Below are 20,560 nucleotides of genomic sequence, written 5' to 3' on the forward strand. Positions count from 1 at the left end.
AGACACAAAAATGGAGTCATCAAGGCAAATCCAAACGTTGGCTGGATCTCTGGGATCACCACTCAGGAGAAGGGAGACTTAGTCAGTCTTTCCATTGGTCCATTTGTCTTCATTCATTCACTCATGCATTCATTCACTGAACTTAGTAGAGTGCCTACTTGGCTAAGCAGTACCCTACGTGCTGGAAACAGGGAAGTGAAAAAGTCCACATTCTCACGAAGTTTATTCTAGTGCGGAAAGCAGTCATTGTAAAAAATAAACCCACACACTAATAACATTAGATGTGTGCTTCAAAAAGAGCTTACCAAGGTAGGAAGGTCATGGAGAAGGAATATGTTTAGACTGAAAAGTCAAGAAAGTTATCTCTAGGGAGGTGACAATAAAGCAGAGATACCTGAATAAAGTGAGGAAGTGAGCCATATGAAGATCAGAGGGAAAGAGGTGGTGGTGTTTTTTTTAATATGGAACTCTTCATGGCATCCTTGCACAGGGGCCATGCTAATCTCCTCTGTATCGTTTCAATTTTAGTATATGTGCTGCTGAAGTGAGCACAGAGGGAAAGAGTTTTCTGCAGACAGAACAGCAAATGGAAAACAGGGTGAGACAACTTGTGTGTTCAAGGGACGGAAGGAACATTGGTTTGGGTGCTCATTAGTGCTGTCTGCCAAGACTTCTCTCCTCTTCCAGGCTCAAGGTGGGATGGAAACACCTGGTTCTTCTGTGCATGGGTTAGCTCCGTGTGACTAATTCTGGACAGTGAGTCATGAGCAGAAATGCCATGTGCCACTTCTGAACACAGCCACCGAAAGACCCTTTAGATCTCTTCTCTCTCTGGCATGACGACTGGTAAAGACAGCAACTGCTCCATCAGCCCTGATCTAGGAGTGAAGAAGAAAATTATGTGGGGTCAGAGCTCCTAGCTGACCTTTAATAGCTATGTGAGGACATTAATATGCATTGTGTCAAGCCTCTTGAGATCTGGAGTTGTTACCTCAGTATGGCATAACTTGTCCTGACTGACAGTGTAACTGGTGGGAGAAAGCTGGAGGGAGAGTGGTAGGGGGTGATATTTAAGGATAAGCAGGAGATAGAACATGCACAGCCTTGTAGACTATGAAAAATTTGGATTTCATTCTGTGTGAAGGAAAAATCTTTGGAAGACTGAGCAGAGGGATGACATGACAGGATTTGCATTTTAAAAAGAATCATTTAGTCATGTAGAAAAAGCCCTTGTTCATGAGAAATACATACTGAGGTATTTAGGGAAACAACTTGCTTTCAGATGGTTCAGTAAAGTGTGTGTGTGTGCACACACTCATGCATGAACAAAGGGTTAAATGGTAATTGGTGAATTTCGATGTAGGGTTTGTGGGTGTTGTGCTCTTTTCTCAACATTTTTTGTGGAGTTAAAATTTTTTACATAAAACGTTGGGGGTAGGGAAATCAGTCCAGGACAAAATGCAAGGTCTAGAAGCAAGACCATTAGGAAGCTATGGCAGGTGAGAGGAAGTGACTGGGGGCTGGAAAGGCAATCCTGGGAAATGGGCAGATTTGAAATCTACTTCATTTGTGGAGCAGTGGGATTTGCTGGTTGGCTACAGGACGTGAAGGTAAGACTGGAGTCAAAACGGCTCCAGGTTTTTGCTCTGATTGACTGGGAGATTGGTGATGTCACTAACTGCGATGGGACAGCAGAGGAAGAACCAGGTTTAGAGAACGTGAAATAGTCATCCTGTTTTGGACACGTTAAGGGTAAGCATCCACGTGGAGACTGGGTTGGGACATGGATAAATGAGTTGGCAGGTGAGAGAAGAGGTTGGCTGGAAATAAAAAGTTGGGAATCATCGGCATGTGGTGGTACACAAGTTACATAACTAGAAACCCGCAGAAAGCAAGTGTAGGTGAAGAAGGCCACGACTGAGCACTGGGGAACTGGAGCGTAACTGGCTGGGAGGGGGCTCATTCGGTTAAGTTGATTTCTCTTGTTCTCATTCCACGCTTACTGAGCAACCACCTGATTATTACTTGACTTCCCACATATAGGTCTGACTGGTCAGATGGACTGGGAGTGATCTCGTGACAGTTCTTATTGTAAATAAATTGGTCACACTCACAAGTGTGGTTAGATTCAGTCCCTAAGACAGAGCCATTCTCGGCAGCCTGACAAAATCTGATGGTGAGTCTACCTAAGGAGCCAGACACAGGACTGGAAATTCTCTGAGGAAATGAACGCCACGCTACTTGTCGGTACTTCTTTGGCTCAGAGTAACCTCCTGAGGAAGAATGTTTCCAGAATTATTGTGAAAACCGCTACCTAACTAACTAACCACTAACTAACTGCTCTTAGTTATGGCTAAGAGAATATTCCCTTCTGTGACTGTATCTTTTTTTTTTTTTTGCTGTAAAAGCACTGATCCATTAGTGTGTATCTCACATCCTTCTTCCATCATGATCTTGCATTTCCTTAGGTCAGGAACCTTATTTTAGCTATTTAAGGGGTATTCTGTATATGTGTGCTCTAAATTTATTTTTTAAAATTTCATTTCATGTCAATAAGTAGCATTCAAATGGCTCAAAAATCAAAATGCCATTAAGGTATACACTGAGAAATCACCTGTTCCCTAGGCATGTTTGTCACTGTCCCCAATCCATTTAGTTTGTGGATCCATCTAGATTTGTATGTGTGCTTAGTCACTCAGTTGTGTCCAACTCTTTGCAACACCATAGACTAGCCTGCCTGGCTCCTTTGCCCATGGAATTCTCCAGGCAAGAATATTGGAGTGGGTAGCCATTCCTTTCTTCAAGGTATTTTCCCGACCCAGATATCAAACCTGAGTCTCCTGTATTGCAGGCAGATTCTTTACCATCTGAGCCAGGAGGGTTGCTACCAATCTCTTGCTATTTACAAAGCTCCATCCTAGCCCCACTCCCCCTAAAACTAGAATTTTTCTTTTCCCTGATTTGCTGTGATGATGGGAAAAACATATTCTATTCCTTTTGGAAGGGAATGAGTAATTTCTGATAAAAGTTCAGGCTCAAATTGAACTCTTCCCTGTCCGTTTTAGTCTAAAACATGGATATCATGACACTTCCAGTGTAACATGGTTAAACAACTCTTTGGCTAAAGCAATTGAAGGATGTTCAACTATTTAATGCCTATTGTTTTGGGAATAAAAATGGATTGTGCTGGCCCAATGAGAAAAAATAAGGGGTTCATAAAAGTTATTGGGGAAAATGTGTTTGTGGAAGGTAGACTGACATATAACTACAGAAAACAATAATGAAAACCTCAGTTGAGCAGCTTTTTTCTCCCATGGTATAGCAGATTCTGTTTTCCAAAGATAGCTGCCTCTACATATCTCATCCCACATTCTCTTCCTATAAGGGGACATCGACACTTCCCATTGAGTGGTGGGGCCTGTGTTCCCTCCCCTTGAATTTCAGCTGACCTTTATGGCTGCCTGAACCGACAGAATACAGTGAAACTTGTCCAGCTAAATCCAGGCAGCTCTCAGAACCGTGAGAGGTAATGATACAGTGATTCAAATGAAGTAAAATTTGAATAAAATTTTTGAATGAATAAAAATATTCATCATGCAGCAATAAAAACAGGAACATGGGCTTGATTTTAATCATCTTTACATTTTCTTTGGTCTTCTTTAATTTTTATTCAGATTTTACTTTACCTATTTTTGTTGCAGTCACCTCAAACCCTTTGTGGAAGTGGGTTTAAGTATAACGTGACCACATTGTTTGAAATGCTCTTTTATCTAACCTAGTAACGTGAACTCCCTAGTGTTATTCTGCAAAGGACAAGGATGACCCATGAAAGCTTTAGCACCATTTTTTAGGATGTTTTTAATGAAAAGAAAAAAGATTGCTTTGTATAGACCTGTTCTACATTTTCTGCTTTTCCCTCTGCAAACAGATTCTTTTCCATGAAAGTTTGATAGAAATAATTAGGACCTCATCTATGAGGACCAGAGCGCCCTAACAGATATTAATTGGCTACTACTATGTGGAAGATATTAGACTAGGTACCAAACACAAACACTCCCAGCTTACAAAGGGGCTCCTGGACCAGTGACTATTTATAGCTATAAACACCTACCAAATGAAAGGCATGGGCATGCATGTCTTTGAATGCCTTCACTGATGGAGAAGTATTTAAAACAACAGCAGCAAAATGAAGCAAAGTTATCAAGAGACCTGACAGGCAATTTTAAATAGTGAATGAAAAAAATGATACAATAATTTTACAGTACATCTATATATCTATGGATTTAGCATAAGAAAGAGAAATAATATATTCTCTCTATAATCACAGAAGTGAAACAGTGTTATCACATATGACGTAAGAGGTCCAGAGTGGCTTGGCTCAGACTGTAGGCTAAGATGGTAAAGAATCTTCCTGCAATGCAGACCTGGTTTGATCCCTGGGGTCAGGAAGATCCCCTGGAGAAGGGAACAGCTACTTACTCCATTATTCTTGCCTGGAGAATTCCATGGGCAGAGGAGCCTGGCAGGCTACAATCCATGAGGTCTCAAAGAGTCAGACACAACTGAGCAACTAACACTTTCACTTTCATATAACATAAACCTTACAAAAATAAAATTTTATTTGATATAGAAGATTTGCACTGATGGAACATTGGTTTTTTGTGTGTCATCCTTGTGCAAGGGTCCTGCTAACGTTACTGCACACATTTTAGTCTGTGTGCCGCCCAGCTGAGCATGGGACATTACAGTCTTTTAATATATTGTCAGTCGTTGCTTCTTCAAGTTTAACTGTAATGAAATTTTAAAAACTGGTTTTCCTAAATTTAATTTCAGTCCAACTGGTGTCACTATCCACTACACATTAACCTTTAAGGAAAAGTGCCTGAAGGTAGGAACCATATCTATTTGTTTACCACAGTATATTCAGCATCTGGCACATAGCAAGCACTCAATAAGAATTTGTTGAATTAGTAAACAGGAAACACATAATTAGAACAGATTAAAGAAAACAGTTTTATTCAACAAGCCCTTCTGAATACTCGGTATGAACACAGTACTGTCTGGGGTGTTACAGAGAAATACCAAAAGTAGATTACTGCCCTTATTCACAGCTAGAATCACAATATTATTTGCATTTATAAACCTTTAAAACATAAGCATTAAAAAATTCATATTAGACATAAATATAGCAGTCTCTCGGTATCCAAGGGGGATTGGTTCTAGAACACACCCCCAGCCCCACCCCACAGCAGACACTAAAATCTGTGGATGTTCAAGTCTCTTATGAAAAATGGCACAGCATTTGCATATAAGCTATGCACATAGTCTTTGTACTTTAAATCATCTCTAGATTACTTATAATACCTAATACAATGTAAATACTATGTAAATAGTTGCCGGTGCACCTGGCAAATTAAAATTATGCTTTTGGGAAATTTCTGTAAATTTTTTTCCTGAATATTTTCAATCCACAGTTGGTTGAATCCACTGATGTACAACCCACAGATCAAAGAGCCAACTGTAACCCTCAAATTATTTGTTACTACTGAACTATGGCTATGCATCAAATACAAGAAAACCCAAAAGATATATGAACTATCTTGCAAGCTCTTAGAGAACAGGAGAAAATGATAGTATGATTTTCATATTCTTTTGGGAATTATTTCAACTAAAGAAATGAAAATAAATACAATCCACAAAATCCTATTTATGGTAACATATTCAATAGTGCATGAATGGTGAAAAAAATCTATCCAGGCTCTAAATAAGGGGACAATTAAAGTAAAAAATAATTTTACTTATATACTGTTTGAGAAAAAATAATGAGACTTTTGCTACAGAAATTATGAGTAGGGAAAATAAATTATTTTCAATAAAGCAAATAATATTTTATGAACTAAAGTAGGATGGCATTTGGAGACTTCATCCAAATCTGAGGTTATTCTATTAACTAACTATAGAAAGGCAAGGAAGAAGGGAAGAGTGAAAAAAAGATACAGAAAAGTAAAAGGAAGCTATGAGAAAACACCTTTCCCCCAAACCACAGACTACCTCAAGAGCTGAGACACAGGGACACTGAGGGGGGAAAAAGATCCACTTACTCAGATCTTGGCTTCACTCATCCAGGCTTCCTCCTCAGAACTGTTCCATAATGAGTGCAGTCTGGAATATTCATATCTGAATGTCTGGTGGCCTCATATACTTCTAAAGACTTTAAAGTTCTGCTGTTTTCCTAAATAGGTTGAATTAACTTGAAAATCAGTGGTCATATGCCTGCCTTGTTTTATGGCTTGAGTTGGATTAAAACTCTGGTTAATAAAAAGCTTCCAATTTTATAGTTCCTCTTCTGAATCTTGATCATAAACTTCCTGAGGCTGTCTCTTAATATTGATTACTAAGTCAACAGTCAAAATGTTTGTCAAGCACTGAAGAACTGAAGTTAGTAACTGGTATTTACCAGCAACTGATTCCAAACCTGTTTGGTTGCATATCATGGGTTGATTGGTTTGCAGTGCCTGGAGAGCGCTTACATATACTTGTGGAAAGCTGTAATTTCCTTTCTTAGACTTATACAAGATTTTGGGAATGCCTAAAAGTGCATTAGCTATTATCCTACTAACCATGGTTTGTTCTGATTGCTGGCATTTTTTGGCATAGTTGAGAAGATAGTAATGCAATAAGATCTCAAAATTACCACCCACAGGCAAAACACAACCAGCTGGTATAGATGAGAAATAGTAACTTTGGGAAGTACACAGCTCTAGTGACTTATATCTCAGTGGTAAAATGCTGTCCTTTCTAGCAAGTTTTGTAACCTGTAAATTTTTGTAAGAAATTTCTTTTCTAGTATTTTCTGTTTTTGAGTTAGCAGAATTATTCTCAATAAATGGTTCATGGTCATCCATTACCCTCCCTTTGTTTGGGGATGAACATCTCAATGTTTCAGCTGTCTGGTATGAATCTGTTACTGCCACTTTTGGTGTTGAACACAATACATTTTTCTCTAATTTGACGCTTGAAACTATCAAATTTGAACATACTTTTAAATTCGTTTGAGTTTTTGCCAGTTCACCTTCGTTCTTTACAACAGTGTCCTGATACAACCTTTGTATTGAGCTGTTAACTATTTTTGGTAACTCATTACTTTCTCTACTATTCTTATATATACAAGGACCTGATGTACAACTTTGGTCACTGGTTTGTGTCACATAATTTAAATCAAGGTCTTTAAATACCTGCCGGAGCATTTTAAATGCTCCATGTAAAGCATCCTCATGTTGTTCAACAAGACCCTGCACCGGTCCACAAAGAACTATACAATGTGGTGTAAATGAACAGGTGCTCATCAAGCCAAGATGAACATACCTTTTGGATCTAAGGATAAGGGGTTTACAGAATTTCACCAAAGCAGTGTGAGAGAGTTCATACTGAGAAGAGGCCTCTGATAGTACAAGGGGAACAAGACCAATGACTCTCTGGATAAGAGAAAGTTCTTCAGATGATAAACACTCCACCACAGATATGCCATTCAGTCCTGCAAAATAAATTACTAAGTCTGGTTGCTTCACAGTAGATAGGAGTAACTTTACATTCTGATTCTGTAAATGTTTCACTATTGCTTTTGTTCTTTCTGTAATCCAAAACTGAGATGTCTGAAACTGTGCTTCTGAATTTAGAATAACCTCTGATCCAGAAGTTGAAAAAAGAGGCTGAATGGTTTCTGTTACTATCACTATTCTTATGCCACCATCTGCTGGACAGTACACAGAAAAGTCTCTCTGAAGCACAAGCCCAGCTATGATCCTGGAATCGGAAACAGGAAGGCCGGTGACACCAACTTTCAACTCAACAAAACAGTCATCCACTATCTCAAGTACTTCTTCAAACCTACTTTCACAAGCTGTACACTTGAAAACATAGTCACACATCAACTGAGATATCAAGTTGTGATTATTTCTTCCCACTCTTCCACAAAAGTATGCCCCTAAGAGCATCTCTAAAGAGCCCCTACACAATGTTCTTTCTTTAGTGCCTGAAGAAAAGATGGACAAGAAGTGTCTACTTAAGTAATGGTCCATAACATAGTCTAATATTTGTGTCTGAAATGTTAGAAGAGCGTGGGAAATAAATTTCCACTGACAGCAATTTTTCCAATGCCTTCCACAGGTTTGAATATTTTCAAAAGGGAAAAAATCCTTTTCCTTGCCTGTGATCGCACGAAGTCCTCTGAGTAAATGGCAAAGAAAGATAATAAATGTTTTAGCACCATCTCCTGTTTTTCTTAGATGACTGGAAACACAGGCCACCATCACCCTGCACAAGAAAAAAAAAAAAGCAACTCAGATTTTCAGAGGGCTGCCTTTCCACATCTGAATCAAGTTGAAAGCATGTTTTTACATCTATAAAATGAGAATACTATCTCCTTAATGTACTTAGTTTTCTCCCTTTTAAAATTTACTTAAATATAGGCTGAATGGTTTCTGTTATTTAAAAGGGAAAAACAACAGAACCACCTTTGTGCTATTTCAAGATTCTAGGGTTGGGTCGAGCTGGAAGGAAAGGCGAAATGCTCTTTTCAGTTGTGGAATGTTCCCTAGGACAGTGCTCTAACTCTGAGCGTACACTGGTCTCATCCAACGTCAGTTTTCTCCAGAAACAGCTCCCGAGAAGCCCCGACCTCTTTACCATCTTCCGGGCTATAGGACCTCTAGCTCCTACTGGCAGAATAGCTGGGCTTTTTCTGCTGGGCTAGAGGGAGAATGTCAGTTTTCCCAAAGAGCAAAATCTTACGGGCAAGAAGTCCAGGGAGATGACAGGAGGTGTCCATCTGGAGTGTGGGACGTGAGTACCTAATTAAAGGATGCTCTAACGGGCTGGAGCGTGCGTCGCGGGTACCTGGCTACGGGATGCTCTAAATGTAGCGCCTTCAACAGGCGGCCTCCATCCCGGCTGAGCAGCACCTCGCCAGTGGGCTTGGTACACAGAACTTGCCGCCCTTCGGGCCCCAAGCAACCGCTCACGATGGTTTCTAGCACTTCCGCCACATGCAACGCCACCGTCACAGACCCCGCAGCGGCCATAGGCCTTCAAGTTCCAGCGGCCTACGCACGCCGCTTGCAGAAAACCAGGATTGCCAGGAAGGAATAGAGCGCGCGTACCGCCGGAAGCGGAAGGGGCGGGTAGAAGACCGGAAGCCTGGCAGCTAGGCTTCTTGGTTGGGCGAGGGTCAGCCGTCCCGCCCCACGGTTCGGCCAGTAGGGCTAGCGGTCCAAAAGTCCGTGAAGGTAGAAAAAAGGTCGGGGCTTCTCTGGAGCTGTCTCTGGAGAGGAAGCTGAAAGCCCTTCCCCAGCTCCCGAGGTGAATTCATTCCTTTCCTGGAGGCCTCAGCTGCCACCAGAACCCTCCGTTTCCCAGGAGCTCGGCACGATAATGGAGGGACTGGGCCCTGCGGCTAGAATTCGGTTCGTTTCCAACTGCCGTCAAAAATTCGTTCCCAAACCTCTGCCTTGAACTTGTGGATATCCTGTCCACATTCTGCACCAGCGGTTTTCTTTCGTGATGCAGGCCAGATGAGGGCCTGGCCACGGTCACGAGCTGTAGGCTTCATGCGTTCTGAGGGGGCTTTGCCACATTTCCTGGGCTTAAGTATCAACAACATGAAATCCTCGCCACCGCAATTTTCTTTTTCTTTAGCAGAGGTGATAGATGTGAGGACTTATTGGTAATCAATAGTATGCTTTAAAAACAATGACTCAAGATTATTGCACACAATCCGACGGCAGGAAAAAAAATACTGTTAAGCAGAAAGAACATACTGTTTCGTACGTTAAGACACATACCCCTCTCTTTTAAGGATGAAATGGTAAAGAGCATGGGCTTAAGATTTACCTGGGTTTGCTGTGCCATTTACATATCTGTGACATTCTTTGTCTCCACTTTTTTCATCTTAAAAGAAAAAATGGTGATATGTAAAAAACCTTTTGAGGGTGGCAGTGGACAGTGCTTACAAAGCTGTGGGATTTTTTTTTTTTTTTTGCATGGTGTGTCATAAGTACTAAGCACTCAACAAATACAACATACTCAACAAATTACCGTCACGTGTCACCAGGGTAGGGACCCACTATTTCCACAAGAAAGGGATATTTTGTAAGGTTAAAAAGAATGATCAACCCAATACTATACAACTATATATGAGTTTGGTCAACGTCAGTAAAATTACCTTTTAGATGTTTCATTGAGGTTGAACAGTGAGGGGCTATTTTCCCTACCCTTTACTCCTATGTATAGGACAGCAGTGATGGGACCAGATGCCATAATCTTCATTTTCTGAATGTTGAGCTTTAAGCCAACTTTTTCAGTCTCCTCTTTCACTTTCATCAAGAGGCTTTTTAGTTCCTCTTCACTTTCTGCCATAAGGGTGGTGTCATCTGCATATCTGAGGTTATTGATAGTTCTCCCAGCAATCTTGATTTCAGCTTGTGCTTCTTCCAGCCCAGCGTTTCTCATGATGTATTCTGCATATAAGTTAAATAAGCAGGGTGACAATATACAACCTTGACATACTCCTTTTGCTATTTGGAACCAGTCTGTTCCATATCCAGTTCTCACTGTTGCTTCCTAACCTACATATAGGTTTCTAAAGAGGCAGGTCAGAAAATGAAGATCATGGCATCTGGTCCCATCACTTCATGGCAAATAGATGGGGAAACAGTAGAAACAGTGTCAGACTTTATTTTGGGGGGCTCCAAAATCACTGCAGATGGTGACTGCAGCCATGAAATTAAAAGACGCTTACTCCTTGGAAGAAAAGTTATGACCAACCTAGATAGCATGTTGAAAAGCAGAGACATTACTTTGCCAACAAAGGTCCATCTAGTCAAGGCTATGGTTTTTCCTGTGGTCATGTATGGATGTGAGACTTGGACTGTGAAGAAAGCTGAGTGCCTAAGGATTGATGTTTTTGAACTGTGGTGTTGGAGAAGACTCTTGAGAGTCCCTTGGACTGCAAGGAGATCAGCCCTGGGATTTCTTTGGAAGGAATGATGCTAAAGCTGAAACTCCAGTACTTTGGCCACCTCATGCGAAAAGTTGACTCATTGGAAAAGACTCTGATGCTGGGAGGGATTGGGGGCAGGAGGAGAAGGGGATGACCAAGGATGAGATGGCTGGATGGCATCACTGACTCGATGGACGTGAGTCTGAGTGAACTCCGGGAGTTGGTGATGGACAGGAAGGCCTGGCTGTGCCTTCCTGTGCTGCAATTCACAGGGTCGCAAAGAGTCAGACATGACTGAGCAACTGAACTACACTGACTGATAGGACAGGAGACACCTGTAAGCCCTCCCATTCCCGGCAGTAAGACAAAACTAACTTGCTCTTAGCCACAAGCAACTGAGGGGAGCAAATACTGGATTGGAGGATGAGGGAGGAAAACTAGAGGATGATTTCTTGCAACATATGTGATGTTGACGTTGACTCAGTTGGGACTAATAGATAATGTGTGGGAGAAAAACGTTTTCATGTGAGTTTTGTTATCTATGCTTATATAAGCAAACCATTCAATATTATGGTAATCCAAGTCTATGCCCTGACCAATAATGCAGAAGAAGCTGAACTTGAATGGTTCTATGAAGACCTACAAGACCTTTTAGAACTAACACCCAACACAGATGTGCTTTTCATTAGACGGGACTGGAATGGAAAAGTAGGAAGTCAAGAAACACCTGGAGTAACAGGCAGATTTGGCCTTGGAGTACAGAATGAAGCAGGGCAAAGGCGAATAGAGTTTTGCCAAGAGAACACACTGGTCCTAATAAACCCCTCTTCCAACAACATAAGAGAAGACTCAACACATGGACATCACCAGATGACCAACACTGAAATCAGATTGATTATATTCTTTGCAGTCAAAGATGGAGAAGCTCTATACAGTCAGCAAAAACAAGACCAGGAGCTGACTGTGGCTCAGATCATGAACTCCTTATTGCCAAATTCAGACTTAAATTGAAGAAAGTAGGGAAAACAACTAGACTATTCAGGTATGACCTAAATCAAATCCCTTATAATTATACAGTGGAAGTGAGAGATAGATTTAAGGGAATAGATCTGATAGAGTGCTTGATGAACTATGGATGGAGGTTCGTGACACTGTACAGGGGACAGGGATCAAGGCCATCCCCAAGAAAAAGAAATGTAAGAAGCCAAAATGGCTGTCTGAGGAGGCCTTAAAATAGAAGAGAAGTGAAAAGCAAAGGAGAAAAGGAAAGATATACCCATTTGAATGCAGAGTTCCAAAGAATAGCAAGGAGAGATAAGAAAGCCTTGCTTAGTGATCAGTGCAAAGAAATAGAGGAAAAGAACAGAATGGGAAAGACTAGAGATCTCTTCAAGAAAACTAGAGATACCAAGGGAACATTTCATGCACAGATGGGCTCAATAAGGGACAAAAATGGTATACAGACCTAACAGAAGCAGAAGACATTAAGAAGAGGTGGCAAGACTACACAGAAAACTATACAAAAAAGATCTTCATGACCCAGATAACCACGATGGAGCGATCACTCACCTAGAGACAGACAAGCTGGAATGTGAAGTCAAGTGGGCCTTAGGAAGCATCACTATGAACAAAGCTAGTGGAGGTGATGGAATTCCAGTGGAGCTATTTCAAATCCTAAAAGATGATGCTGTGAAAGTGCTGCACTCAATATGTCAGCAAATTTGGAAAACTCAGCAGTGGTCACAGGACTGGAAAAGGTCAGTTTTCATTCCAATCCCAAAGAAAGGCAATGCCAAATAATGTTCAAACTACCACACAATTGCATTCATCTCACACGCTAGCAAAGTAATGCTCAAAATTTTCCAAGCCAGGCTTCAGCAACCGTAAACTGTGAGCTTCCAGATGTTCAAGCTGGTTTTAGAAAAGGCAGAGGAACCAGAGATCAAATTGCCAACATCCGCTGGATCATCGAAAAAGAGAGTTCCAGAAAAACATCTATTTCTGCTTTACTGACTATGCCAAAGCCTTTGACTGTGTGGATCACAATAAACTGTGGGTAATTCTTAGAGAGATGGGCATACCAGACCACCTGACCTGCCTCTTGAGAAATCTGTATGCAAGTCAGGAAGCAACAGTTAGAACTGGACACGGAACAACAGATTGGTTCCAAATAGGAAAAGGAGTACGGCAAGACTGTATATTGTCACCCTGCTTATTTAACTTATATGCAGAGTACATCATGAAACACTAGGCTAGATGCACAAGCTGGAATCAGGATCGCCGGGAAAAATAACCACCTCAGATATGCGGATGACACCACCTTTATGGCAGAAAGTGAAGAACTATTCCTTGGAAGGAAAGTTATGACCAACCTAGAGAGCATACTCGAAGGCAATGGCACCCCACTCCAGTACTCTTGCCTGGAAAATCCCATGGATGGAGGAGCCTGGAAGGCTGCAGTCCATGGGGTCGCTGAGGGTTGGACACAACTGAGTGACTTCACTTTCACTTTTCACTTTCCTGCATTGGAGAAGGAAATGGCAACCCACTCCAGTGTTCTTGCCTGGAGAATCCCAGGGACGGGGGAGCCTGGTGGGCTGCCGTCTATGGGGTCGCACAGAGTCAGACACGACTGAAGTGACATAGCAGTAGCAGTAGCAGAGAGCATACTGAAAAGCAGAGACATTACTTTGTCAACAAAGGTCCATCTAGTCAAGGTTATGGTTTTTCCAGTGGTCATGCATGGATGTGAGAGTTGGACTATAAATAAAGCTGAGTGCCGAAGAATTGATGATTTTGAACTGTGGTGTTGGAGAAGGCTCTTGAGAGTCCCTTGGACTGCAAGGATATCCAACCAGTACACCCTAAAGATCAGTTCTGAATGTTCATTGGAAGGACTGATGCTGAAGCTGGAACTCCAATACTTTGGCCACCTGAAGCATAGAGCTGACTCATTTGAAAAGACCCTGATGCTGGGAAAGATTGAAGGCAGAAGGAGAAGGGGACAGAGAATAAGATGGTTGGATAGCATCACCGACTCAAGGGACATGTGTTTGGGGGAACTCCGGAAGTTGGTGATAGACAGGGAGGCCTGACGTGCTGTGATTCATGCGACACCAAGAGTCAGACACGACTGAGTGACTGAACTGGAACTGGAAGAAGAACTAAAGAGCCTCTTGATGAAAGTGAAAGAGGAGAGTGAAAAAGTTGGCTTAAAGCTCAACATTCAGAAAACAAAGATCATGGCATCTGGTCCCATCACTTCATGGCAAATAGATGGGTAAACAGTGGGTTACTTTATTTTTTGGGGCTCCAAAATCACTGCAGATGGTGACTGCAGCCATGAATTTAAAGGACTCTTACTCCTTGGAAGGGAAGTTATGACCAACCTAGACAGCATATTAAAAAGCAGAAACATTACTTTGCCAACAGAGGTCCGTCTAGTCAAGATTATGGTTTTTCCGGTAGTCGTGTGGATGTGAAAGTTGGACTGTAAAGAAAGCTGAGTGCTGAAGAATTGATGCTTTTGAACTGTGGTGTTGGAGAAGACTCTTGAGAGTCCCTTGGACTGCAAGGAGATCCAACTAGTCTGTCCTAAAGATCAGTCCTGAATATTCATTGGATGGACTGATGTTGAAGCTGAAACTCCAATACTTTGACCACCTAATGCAAAGAGCTGACTCATTTGAAAAGACCCTGATGCTGGGAAAGATTGAAGGCAGGAGAAGGAGATGACAGAGGAGGAGATGGTTGGATGGCATCAGGCCTGGCGCTCTGCGGTCCAGGGGGTCACAAAGAATCGGACATGAATGAGCAGTTGAACTGAACTGAATGATAGCAAGGTTTTTTTTCCTTATCTACCACAAAGGGGTTACTTGATTTGAGCAATGGATTATTACAAACATATAAAAGTAAAGTGCTTTGATTAGAGTACTGTTTAAATGTACAGTGGAAAGAGAATGGACACTGAAGTCAGACATGGATTCAAATTGGGCTTGCTATCACTTTTATTATGTAGCTTTCAGAATCATGTAACTTCTATGAGCCTCATATTCTTCATCTCTAATCTAACTTCCACTTATCTGAAGGTTATTATGGGTATTCAAGAAGAATGAATGTAAAATATCACGTAATGCATACATTAGGGACTCTAGCTGTTAAATCCCTTCACCATCATTCACAACTACCCCTCAAATGACTTTTAACTAAAAACGTATTACTATGTAATTTAGTCACCATGTTATAGTCAAAATCATTTGATCAGTTTGCTCTTTTTAAAAATTTTATTTAGAATGCCTAGTTGAAGTTAGCATCATTTTACAGATCATTAGAAAAATTCAATTCTTTTGTCTCTGCAAACATTTATAATAGGTTAGGAGTAACAGATTAGAAATGTAATACATTACAAAACAGTTGCCTATGACTAGCTGTACATTTACTATGCACCTTAAGGAAAATAACTCGACAGTGTGCTGTACTTACACTGCAGATAACATACTCTTATTCTATTTTACAAAACTGACCAGTGTTTGAATTTATAAATGATCATTAAACAGGATATTTAACTTAGATATATAGGTAACATGCTAAAAAGTAAAAAATTTCAACTGAAGTTGTGTGGCTCATTAGTTCAAATGTTTCATGGCATTTTTTCTTTAAGTATTGTAATTCTCAAATGATTTTTCATGATAAATTCAGAAAGAAAATTTTCTAAATATTTTATAAAGTATATTCACATTCATTTTGTCACGGGTTTCTTGTGGCTCTTCTAAATATATTAATCATATTAAGGAGACACTGGTCCTATTCAATTTTAACAGTCCATCTTCAATTAAAACTGTAACAAAACAAACAGCATGTTAAGAGTAACAAAAAGTAAATTAAACATACTAAATTCACACTATAGATAAACAAAATAAAGCCAAATTACATAATAGTGGCAGGTTATACAGGTTAAAGAATCTTTTTCCACATAGTCAAATAAGATAGCAGTTCAAATGTAAACTTAGTGATCTGTGTGGGATTCCTCCCCTCTCAGCTATGGTTCAAATTGGAAAATTTGGTATAAATGTTGATTTTAATATTTCTGTGCATTTAACATAATTCAAAATAATCTGCAGCATCATGTATGGCTCATCATTATCACTGTATGTCAAACAAAAAACCCCCAAATATATTCACTGTTCATTAGAAATGTGAAACACTGGAAAAAATGGAATTCTATACATTTGTTTCCTTAAATATTTGACCAAGATATTCTTCAAAAAGTTAAAACTGCCTTCTCCACATAATTTTGTGTACATATGGCACGAGTTGACACCCTAAAACAGTGTGAATTCCATCGAAAAGGCACTGTTTAACAATACTCAGAATAACCTGACAAGTCTACTTCAGTGATGTGTGAAAGTGAAGAATATATTTAAGAAGGTAAATGGACAAACTCTTATAAAAAAGTACAGCATTACTGTTTAAATATACTATAGCTATATCAAAGGAAATAAAGTGACACAGAGAAATGACCCTTTTATGACAATTAAGCCTATAAACACTTTGAACCATATTACAGTTCTGTAACACAAAAATGACAAAAAATTATTTTCTTAAAGGCACAAAAGCATGAATACTAAATGAGAGTTGTATTTTACAAGGCCAACTTTTTCAATGGAATGGTAACAAAAATTACACTGTACCTTTATAAGTAATACAAAAAAAGTAGTAATATGAAATACAAATGAAATATCTATCACTGAAACTTACTTATATCACACACCCTATTTATTGTCTTTTCGTGGGCCAGCTACATCTCACTAAATGGTGGATAACTGAAGGCATAGTATATTTAATAACTAAAACAAAAACCCACATGTCAATACTATTACTTATTTAAATTTTCCAGTGAAAAAATAAACTTTTCGATCAAATGAAAAAAGAAAAAAAAAACTGGTTATAGGTCTTAAATCCTAGAAACCATCATGAGACTCTCAGATAACTGGGAACTGTAAATCACAATTTTTATGAGTCCATGTGTGAAGATTAATCTCAGGCAGAGAACATTCAAAGTCAATTACATATATGGCTAAATACAAAGTTCATTATGTGTTTTAAAGGATTCACATACTAAGCCTTGTATAAGAACTGATCTAAAACTAAGCCACCAATTCCTGAGTTTTGTATTTAGTTCACAGAAAGGAACTCATATAACTAAAAGCGTCAGACTATTAGATTAGACATATGTTTTTAGTGTATAAGAAACAGCATGAGTAACCCTGGTCTTTCTCATGAAATAGTTTTTGACTCCTGGGATAATAAGAACCCATAACATTTGCCCTAACAAGAAAGTTTTAAAAATAAGGAAAACAACTCCCCCTCTAGTCTTAGAGGATAACCATACAAACAAAACACTAAGACCAAATGAAAGTGACATACAAGTAGATAAGCCTAAAGCCCCACAAGGGAGTTCACCAACAAAAAAACCTTAAGTTTTCAGGGTTTAAGGATGAAATTATCGTTGTGATCCGCCAATCAACTTATATAAATTAATTCTAATTTAAGCCATAAAAAAGGATCGAGTTGTACAATGTTTACAAAACATATATTAATGAATAGGCAGTTGAGCATAATATTGGTAACAGAGTACAAAGATGATATCAACGAGTATGAAATACAAACAAAAAACCCTCCTGTTTAGTGTAGTCATACCTATGCTTATATTGGGTATAGGTATATCTTATTTATGTATGATCTACTTAAAAAACATTTTCACAATTATTGTTTTGCCAAAAATACATGAGAAATGGCTCCTCAGAAAACCTAAGGAGACTAAAGATCACTATATTGGTTAGGAGGAACAAAGCAGGCTCTTCTTATCATTTTTGGTTTTCAATAATTTAGTAATCTTTCCTTTATTGTATGCTTAGCATGGCATAAACATTGACTATAACTTCACTAGTGTCTCACAGTCTCTTCTTAGTCAAGGGCAAATGTAGCCAGAGCAATTATTTCCTCTCTGACCTTCATTTTCATTTCAAAATCTACTTTTGGAATTCTAAGATACATAAAGTAAAAATATTAAACTGAAAAAAAAATTTAGGGAAAATGTTTGCCTGAGCCTGTACAAAATGAACCTTGAGGAATTGTAGTTTTGCTCCAGACTGCAGTTACTGAGAGCAAAGGGGACAGAGAATTAAACTTTGGAACTTGATGCTCTTCTTAGATGCTCAACTTATTGCACATTTTAAAGAAACCAATTTTAAAATGCATAATTACCACCCCACTAAGTGTCTTTTCTTATCACTCTTCTCTTACTTGGCTTTTGAAGTAAAATATGGGATATAAATATATATATATATATTTTCTATTCTACTGTTTCACTGAACACACCAGAATCTAAATAAAAGCTAAAGAAAGGTTTTCATAATGAAAAATCATGATTATCAGCATTTTATATGCCCTACAAACATCTCTAGAATTTAGCCTATGTTATTGGACCGAGTTTAAAAAAATAAAAAAGGACAGCAATCAAGTTTGACCACACTTTTTTCCAGCAAGTGCTTAAGTGGGTATTATGTACGTATGATAAGAAAGATAGAATCAATAGATCCAAGTAGCTGCATACCAGTTTTCTGCTGTTGATATACACATATTTATACTTGTATCTATAAACATTAAATTCTATGGATTAAAAAAATCTTGTGTAAACTTTTGAAAAAAGCAATTTGCCACTCTGTCTCAATTTGACCACATATTTTGTTTGTCTTCTGTTTGTAAGAAGACAGTTGAACTGAATGCTTTGAAAATGATTTTTTTTAACAGTACAGTGTGTTGAACAATTTATGCCTAGTATCCCATTATTTCCCATTCTGTAATTCCTTACTGATAAAAGTTTTGTGCCTGTTTTATGAAGAAAATAGATTGTTACATATATAAGATCGATAGCATTTTTGTTATGACTGACATTAATGCTATATATTTCATTACATGAACATACCACAGACTACAAATATTACTGTAAGGTATATATAAGACACAATTGTGTATACATGTGGATTCATTATACTCACATGTAGACATATTCTGACAAAAGCTAGAAACATTCTGGCACTTAACACATAGTTCACTGTAATCATCAAATAGAATAGCTCTTGTTTCAGGTTAAGGATAAAAGGTATGAAAAGTCAACACTTCTACATTTATTTCTAAGGTTTTCAGTTTTATAAATATTGTGATGTTTTAATAAAGACCAAACCAACTTCAACATTGGTCCCAGGCCAAATCTGATCATTCCAGTTCGTTAATTCAATTGTAAAGGGCTTCTACTTAAACATGAAGTTTATTATGACTTGAAGCAAAATCAGAAGAAAAATGATGATGTAGTCTTTTTGTTGAAGAAAATAATCCGTGGCAGGTGTGCTTGAAATTAAATGATTTCGAAGAGCCATAATGTTTCTACAAAAATAAGGAACAATAAATGTAATAATTATTTATAAAAAAATGATAGCAGAGAAATCACAATTTGATATATGGCCACATAATTCAACTGTATAAAATTCAATTGTTTAAAGTTCAAACATTCACCACCTCCTGAACAGGGAACTGATTATGCTATGTGGAACCACTAGTAGGTTTTGCCTAAATCTGTACTGCACACTGTATCAAATGCATGACTTGATGATGCCTGTTGAGCATGGCTTCCCCGATGACTCAGTGGGTAAGAAATCTGTCTGCAACGCAGGAGACACAGGAGGTGCAGGTTTGATCCCTGGGCCGGGAAGATGTCCTGGAGAAGGAAACGGCAACCCATTCCACTATTCTTGCCTGGGAAATCCCATGGACAGAGGAGCCAGGTGGGCTACAGTGCAAAGGATTCTAAAGAGTTGGACACAACTGAGTGACTGAGCATGTCAAACATAATTTTTAAAGTTTGCAGACTTTATAATATATCACCTTCTTTGTTATCACAGTGGTTTTAAAACAAAAATTTTGCCTCTCAGTTGGTCCACTAAGGTTCTTTTATCTTTTTTAAGGGAGACAAAGGTAGAGATGGAGAAAAATCCTTTATTTATCAGGAAAAAACCAAATTTTATGATATTTCTAACTTGAAGAATGCTTGGCAGGCATTTCATATGCTAACAAAAATAAAATGTTAATTTAGTCACAATACAAGCTTACATTATCCTAGTGCGACTCTGAATACTTTGCCTAAAACAAGCTGATTAGTGAAGATGTTTTCTTTTTATGACTTCTTTTAAAGTGTTTTCCCAGTATAGAAGAAAAAAGGAGGCAAAATGAACAAGTAGGCTCATTAATTTATAAATATAATTAAATTAGGAAATGCGATCACTTATATAGGGACTGATGATACTAAGATGCAGAAGATATGCTCCCTGCTCTAAAAGAGCTCACAGTCCCATTGGGGTGGAGTGGGAGTAGGTAAGCAGACACACAGTGAGCAACTCTGCAGTATAGTGAGCACTCAGAAAGACTAACGGGAACCACACACGCCAAGTGGAAGAGTTAGAAACTCTGGGGGCGGAGAGGATGAGTGATCAGAAATGGTACAAAAAG

The 20,560-nt window shown here is 39.0% G+C and overlaps 2 protein-coding genes and 1 pseudogene across 3 annotated transcripts in view; all 3 read right to left on the bottom strand.

The window, feature by feature from the left end:
• Nucleotides 1–455: 455 nt before the first annotated feature.
• On the bottom strand, nucleotides 456–552 carry LOC138079372 (U6 spliceosomal RNA; annotated as a pseudogene).
• Nucleotides 553–6,212: 5,660 nt separating this feature from the next.
• Nucleotides 6,213–9,080, bottom strand: BBS10 (Bardet-Biedl syndrome 10). Its single transcript, XM_068972238.1, has 2 exons — nucleotides 8,896–9,080; nucleotides 6,213–8,313 (listed from the first exon to the last, which is right to left on the bottom strand). The coding sequence occupies exons 1-2, from the start codon at nucleotides 9,078–9,080 to the stop codon at nucleotides 6,333–6,335; spliced, it is 2,166 nt and encodes a 721-aa protein (XP_068828339.1). The 3' UTR covers nucleotides 6,213–6,332.
• A 9,649-nt stretch (nucleotides 9,081–18,729) lies between these two features.
• Nucleotides 18,730–20,560, bottom strand: part of OSBPL8 (oxysterol binding protein like 8) — a 73,670-nt gene continuing 71,839 nt past the window's right edge. For both annotated transcript variants that reach the window (XM_068972232.1, XM_068972231.1), the window contains exon 21: nucleotides 18,730–19,441. In XM_068972232.1, the coding sequence (XP_068828333.1) occupies nucleotides 19,309–19,441 (133 nt within the window). In that variant the 3' untranslated portion in view covers nucleotides 18,730–19,308. The remainder of the gene's footprint in view (nucleotides 19,442–20,560) is intronic.

The sequence above is a fragment of the Capricornis sumatraensis genome, chromosome 4, assembly GCF_032405125.1.
Source record: "Capricornis sumatraensis isolate serow.1 chromosome 4, serow.2, whole genome shotgun sequence".
Taxonomy (NCBI): Eukaryota; Metazoa; Chordata; class Mammalia; order Artiodactyla; family Bovidae; genus Capricornis; species Capricornis sumatraensis.